This window comes from Oncorhynchus mykiss, chromosome 15 (genome assembly GCF_057628025.1).
Source record: "Oncorhynchus mykiss isolate SJ-2025 chromosome 15, ASM5762802v1, whole genome shotgun sequence".
NCBI classification, from domain to species: Eukaryota; Metazoa; Chordata; class Actinopteri; order Salmoniformes; family Salmonidae; genus Oncorhynchus; species Oncorhynchus mykiss.
Window position 1 is genome coordinate 28,635,052 of NC_143036.1, and position 6,913 is coordinate 28,641,964.

The 6,913-nt window shown below is 44.0% G+C and overlaps 1 protein-coding gene across 1 annotated transcript; it reads right to left on the bottom strand.

The window, feature by feature from the left end:
* Positions 1-970: 970 nt before the first annotated feature.
* On the bottom strand, positions 971-5,648 carry LOC110489926 (transcription factor Sox-17-alpha-A). Its single transcript, XM_021562941.3, has 2 exons — positions 2,859-5,648; positions 971-2,342 (listed from the first exon to the last, which is right to left on the bottom strand). The coding sequence occupies exons 1-2, from the start codon at positions 3,145-3,147 to the stop codon at positions 1,450-1,452; spliced, it is 1,182 nt and encodes a 393-aa protein (XP_021418616.1). The 5' UTR covers positions 3,148-5,648; the 3' UTR covers positions 971-1,449.
* Between the last annotated feature and the right edge of the window lie 1,265 nt (positions 5,649-6,913).

The window sequence follows — 6,913 nt, forward strand, 5'->3', positions numbered from 1 at the left end:
TGGGAGAGATTTCAAAACATTGGACATGAACAAAGTGGAGGAATATACGGCTTTGGAACATGCTTCCTCTAGAGCACTGAAAATGTTTTCTGAGGTCAGGGGGATTGACCCCTTAGAGAAGAACCTCTTCCTTTCAAAAAGGAACATTTTTATTTATAAAACGGTACCCAGTTGTTCAACTATAAATACATCTGAATTGTTGTCTTGATGCACTTCATAATACCTTCCTCATCCTTTCAACATCAAATGTCCATATTCTTTATCTGTTTTCTAAATGAATCCATGCTATAGATATACTATCTGTTGAAAAACTTAAACATATACCTTTTATTTGGCTATCAAAATATATTTGTATAAAAATGTTTAGTATTGTATGACTCTCCATTGTCTAGCATGGGTGTAGTAAATATACTCAAATTTAATGGCCTCTGTCATTAATCAGGGGAGACTAAATCACTTAGAAACAGGATGTCCGGGACATAAACTGTATTCCCATACTGTGAAAACAAGGCGCCATGTGTAAATCAGACCCTGAGATCACCTCTATTCTGAACGGGGCAGGAAGCTGGTCCAGAGTCTTCCACTGTGGATGAACTTAGTTGCCAGGTGATCTGTTCCACAACATTCCACAATGATAACGTCATGAAAAAAAGGTGTATATTTGTTAGATTTTTTTTTTTTTTTTTTTACATTGTTGTGAAATTAATCTAGACTACCACTAATGTCTACACAGTATACAAATAAGTTACTGCTTCAACACATTTTCAACAAACTTTAAACACATGGTCTATAACCTCCACAGACGAAGTAAATGTTGCTATATATAAACAATGAAAACATTGCACCAATAACTAAATATGGCTACCCAGGTGCATGAATATACTGTAAGAGTCGATGTGGTACAGTATTTCAACAATGAAAAGAGGAGGTCATGTAATTAAAAACCAAAAAACAGAGAAGGGAACATCTATTTTGGTTCAAAACTTTATTTTTTAAAAGTGCAAAAGTATAAAACAGCTATACATAAAACCTTCAAATAGTAACTATACATTATTTATTATCACAAAATGTATTTATATTCCTGCTCAGGAGCTTTCCCCTTTGCACAGTGTGTGAAACTATCATCATCACAATTCAAATGTCCTATAGCTTCTCAGCTCATAAAGTGACACAAATTGAACGTCCTTCACACAAAAAGAAAATAACATACTGCATTTAAAACCTCAAATTAAAGAGTTCCCACTGTTCCCACTTGCCTTTAACGGTAACAGAATGAAAGAGAAAGACAGAGCTAGACAGGGAGGGAGAGATAGCGAGAGAGAGAGAGAGAGAGAGAGAGAGAAGATAGAAATAGAGAGAGGAAACAGAGAGAGACATTTGAGGTCAGGTTATGTACTGTAATAGCTGCAGTAGTAGAGACGTGATTGACAGACAGGGCGGACCAGGAGGTTAGGAGTTGTTGTAGTTACAGTAGTACACTGTGCTGGCGTCAGAGAGCACAGAGGATATCAGGCTCTCAGGTCCCTGCATGTTGGCCTCATGCACCCCATAAGACAGGCCTGTCATGTCTCCAGGTCTGGAGGAGCTCAGGTACTGCTCAAACTCACTGCGGTCCACCTCCCCTATCAGCTCTGAGGGGTGCATCTGCTCCACCTGGTCTGCTGGGTGGGGTTGGGAGTCTGGGGGAGGGGAGAGCTGTCCTGCCACATGGCCTGGGTGTCGCTTGGGGTGACTGGGGCTGCAGTGCTGGCTGTAGTACATGGCCAGTTGGTTGAAGGTGGGGGGCATGGGGCCAGCCTGGGAGGCTTGCTGCTGCTCTGTGGGGGAGGAGTGGTGTCTGTGGAGCATGGGGTTGGCGTGGTGGTTGGAGTGAGGGTCCTGAGGTGGGTACTCTGCCCCCTGAGAGTGGTAGGCATACACGGGCATCATGTGGCACTCCTCCTGAGAGTGGCTGTGGAAGAACATGGAGTCTGTCTCCACGGCATCCAGCGGGGATGTGTCGGGGGTGGGCAGGCAGTAGGATTCGTAGGAAGCCCCTCCAAGGGCCTGGGCTTCGCGGTAGTGGCCGAGGGATTGAGGAGATACTTGGTAGCCATGCTCATGGTGGTAACCCATGCTCTCCATACACACCCTACCTTCCCCACCCAGGGAGGTGCTCTGCTGGTTGGACATGCTGTGGACCAGGAACCCCGAGTCCAGGCGCTTAATCCTCTTCGCCTGCTTCCTCCTCCGGGGTCGGTACTTGTAGTTGGGGTGATCCTGCATGTGCTGCACCCGAAGCCTCTCAGCCTCCTCTACAAACGGCCGCTTCTCCGACACAGGAAGGGCTTTCCACGACTTCCCTACAGATCAACAACAAAGCCCACGTCAGTTATAGCGGCATCAGGCATGCAGTCTGGTGATGCGCTCCAAAATAGCTCATCATCAATTTAGTAACAGCAGAACTTTCATTTCGAAATAACATTAGTGTTATTATTGATCGTACATTTGTTGTGATTGATTCATTTGAGTTACCTAGACTATTTCAATGGCCAGAATAAGGGCAGGGCGTTAGCATCATGTGCTTTTTCAAGATAATTGTGCTTTTTCAAGATAATTTGGCCCTATGTAAATAGCCTACTACAAACCAAAATCATGGAAGTATAGGAATAAAAATAATATTTATAATATTGCTGCTCAAATAAATGCAGTATGCTTCCACGTGGTAACACACTGCTTAAAATTATACAAATTCCCTAGCATTTGATCACTTATGAAATATTATTGAAATACTTGCTAAACAAGAAATTCCCATTGGTCTTTACAAATATCACGTCAGTAACAGGCCTACACAATCAATTGCTATTTAATTTCCTTACCCAACATTTTGCTCAACTCCGCATTGTGCAGGTCTGGATTTTGTTGTGCCAGCCGCTTGCGCTCATCCTTCGCCCACACCATGAACGCATTCATGGGTCTCCGGATCCTCGGCTCATTCTTCCCACGGTTCTGGTTCCCGGAGCTGGACTCGCTCTTCTCTTTGGTGTCCCCGAGAGGGCTCAGGGGGTCTGCCCAGTGACAGTGTCCCATTCCAGGCATCATGATTGAGATCGCGCACCTAGCCTGGTTCTGATCGTCACTGGCGTAACCCGCATCGGGACTACTCATCGCTGTTCACCTTCGGGCTATCGACACCAACCGGGCAGCAACTCGCGTAAATAAAATGAGAAAATAAGTGTCACTTGCTGTGTAGGTATATAAAATGAACGTTTTAATAACGCAAGTAAGAGTAACGATTCAAAACTGAGTGGAAAATGTCCGTCACTGTTAGATAATAGCTTGGAGCTGACTAAACTAGAACTGACTATCTACTCTGAGATTGGGGATACTATAAGCGCATAGGCAACCAATCACAATAGGGTGGGAGTGCTCAGTACGCCTGAGGTGTAAAAAGTTTCAAGTTAGCTGCCTTCCAGCCTTGTTGGGAGCGGGATACCACACATTGTCCTCTATGTGTAATGTGAGGTGCCCACTGTTAGAGAATGGATTAAACATTTCATTTTCATTTAAATGTATATTCGTTTTTTTTTCTTCATGTGATACAAGACTGTGGGCGTAGGCCTGGTGTTACTGTGCGTTTTACAGTTATGATTCAAATAGAACATATTGAATTCGTGACATGAACTCCACACAAATGTTTTGGATACATCAACCTATAGGGCTATAGGGGAAAAATAATGCCTAATTGAGCAAATATCAAATAATTAATAGTCTACAAAGTCATTTATTTCAGAAACATTTGAATTAAATCCATGTGCTGCTGTTCTGCGAGGCATGTTCTCAATTGCTCATGCCATCCCTTTCAAATATTTGTTTACGTTTTTTGTCATGTTTATATAACTTATATCACTGTATACCACCTGTAAGTTTAAACTATCCTAAAGTATATATTATTCAGACATAGGTCTAATACACACGCACTCTCTTTCATCTGTGTATTGAGATGCTGGATTTGGTAACTGGAAGTTCAGGTTTACGCAGGAAATAATTATATTTCTAATGCGCAGATTTTAGCATCATCTTAGACTGTCTGCCAGGGTTCACAGCCATTGGCTGAGGCTGGATGTAGATTATGTTGATTCAAAAAACCGTTAATTAGGGGTTAGACATTCTTATAGGAGATGCTGGTGAATACACTATATTTGCAAACAGTCGAGATAGATTAAATGAACAGTCATCTATCGGTCTTTGTTGTCTGTGAAGTGCAGAACCTGGGACCACAGTTAGGGGACACAAGGGCCATACGCAGTGGTGATTATTGGACCGTATTCCTCAAGGCCGAACATGAAATGGTTGTATCTGACAGCAAGGCTAGGGTAGGTCTCCAAATCGGTTTCTCTCACCCTAGCAGAAGTTATTTTTTAAATGTAACCTTTATTTAACTAGGCAAGTCAGTTAAGAACAAATTCGTATTTACAATGACGGCCTACGTTGAACAGTGGGTTAAATGCCCTGTTCAGGGGCAGAACGACAGATGTTTACCTTGTCAGCTCTGGGATTCAACCTGGCAACCATTAAGTTACTGGCCAAATAGGCTAACCACTAGGCTACCTGCATTATATCCCTGTCTTTTTCACTTGAAACTGTCAAAACAAGTAATTCAATTATATTTAATTTAATTACACTAATATATCACTAAAAGTATGTTGCAGGTGACCTTGGTCACTTTGGATCCTAAACCCTACACACACTACTCTCCTCCACACATTGGCAGGAGCTCACCTGAGTTGAGTACTGGCATCTCAAATGTTCTACTTCTTGAGCTCCTGTTCCTCTTATAGAATATTAGCTCAAGAGTATTGTGGAGCTCCTGCACCTAAACATAAACAATACCGGCACCCAAAATGAGTACTAGTACCCTTTTCAGTCAAAGTCAAGCACTGGTGGTGGATGAATGAGGGTGTGTAATTGTGTATACTCTGTAAAGTAATTTATCAGTGCTTAAAATTAGGAATAAAAGAAGTCCAGCAGCCTGAAAAAGCTATATATAGGAAGTATTTAAAACTTCAGAAAAATCACTTCTTCTTTTCATCTGCTACAGATATGACCACTGCTCACAAAAACGTTGTTATAAAACCATGGCTGATCCCTTGTCTATCGCCTACAATCCTGTAGAAAGTCGCCAATCACCATGCAGCCTACATGAGACCCGAGAGAACAAGGTGATGTGAGAGAGCTACTGTTGATTGAATCAGCTGCAGCCAGAATATCAGTCCACCCACACACCTCACACTATTTTTATGTTTTAATAAGCAGGCGAGAACCAAGCCGTGTCCATAGTGGTCAGGAATCAAAACAACAGCCAGAGACTGCAGGCGTCCTTATCAGTAACGGCAGGGCTTAACCTGCCAGCTCCCTTCTTTTCTTCATCTGTCCTCGAGCCGTTCCCATCATGCCATGTAGACACAGTTAGATACAGCATGTCAGACTGGAGCCTTTCCTCTCTCAGGTCAAAGAGGGCTGACAGAAATATGAGAGATGCTTATACAACCCCATCGTGCCCTGTCTCTGTATAGCAAGGGGATCCAGAGTATACTGGCTGACCCTTTTGGAGGGGGTGGTGTTAGAGGGGTCTTGCTCTGTCACAGTCCAGCGCTCGGACAGGATCTGGTGCTATAATATTGGCATCGTCTATTTTACAGCTGATGACCTGATACGGTTTTCCCCCGTGGTCTCATGAGACTGGACTGAAACCTCACGAGTTTGAAAATGTGTGTGTGCATGTTTGTATATGTCTATGTGTGTGTTTGCATGTGTGAGTGCCAGCAGCCATGATGTGTGTGTGTGTGTGTGTGTGTGTGTGTGCGTGCCTTGGCTGTCTCCTGGTGTGTGGGAGAGAAAAATACAATCTTTTGATGGGACAAGTCATGAAGCCCCATTTCCTATACAAGGTGAGGTTCAGAGTCCCCCCAGAGGGGGGGAGTAGGGCAATAAGAGGAGGCGACACACCCCGCGGCCATCCCCCGTCCTCCCGTGTCCCCCACCCCGTGCCTGGGGAGTCTGGGGCTGGGTGGGGGCCAGGGCTCCCGACGCCAGCCTCTGGGCTCCACGCTAAGGGAGAGGTCACTAGGCTTGCTTACACAATGGCATTATCTCAGTTCCAGCCTCGGCTACTGCAGCGGTGAGCACTTCCTGTCCCTCCGCGAGCACTTCCTGTCCTTGGCGTAGCAGCACAAACTGTCCGCCTTCCAAGTGAGTTCTGACACACTGTCGAGCTGCTGGTCGCCAGACTCACTGTATAAATGTCTGTGGGCGGCTTTCTTGGGAATTGCACAATGCGATTGCCGAGTCCTTTGTGTTGAGTTGCGAGGCAGCCATGTTTAGTTTAAATCACTGGTACGGAAGGCATATATATGTTAGCACTCTGCTCAGATCCCAAGACACTATCAGGCTATAAGAGCCTGAGCTCGGTCAAAGCCATAGAAAGGCAAAGGTTTACCAATGGACCTACTACTCAAGTTCAAACGTCATGGTTCATTCATTGGAAGAAATAGTATCGTGGATAGTCATTTATGCTATTTTGAAACATTAATTCTTCCAATTTCAAGGCCTTCCAACAGTGACACACAAAAACACATGAAAACACAAATGAACGAACAAATTAATAAATGAAGGCTAAAACACACATAGTGCAATCACTGACCAATAGGAAGTGAATAGAATAAATATGTGTGATAATCTGTGATTCTATGAGTGTTTAGACTAGGTCTGATTATGATTACCTCTATCAACTGCCTGAGGGGTGGGTGGTGGAGGGAACGGTGCTTGCAGGAAGAGGGAACGGGGAGGATGGAAGAGGAGGTTAAAGAGGGTAGAATGTAATGTAACAGGTGTTGTCAGTCATACTCCATACTCCTCTCTCCCTCTTCCATCA

What these genes read in the sequence shown, in the direction of transcription:
- LOC110489926 (XM_021562941.3), bottom strand. Translation starts at nt 3,147, where the DNA reads ATGAGTAGTCCCGATGCGGGTTACGCCAGTGACGATCAGAACCAGGCT. An exon ending in GGAGTTGAGCAAAATGTTGG is followed by an intron (nt 2,343 to 2,858) that starts GTAAGGAAATTA and finishes GTTGATCTGTAG; the next exon opens with GGAAGTCGTGGAAAGCCCTT.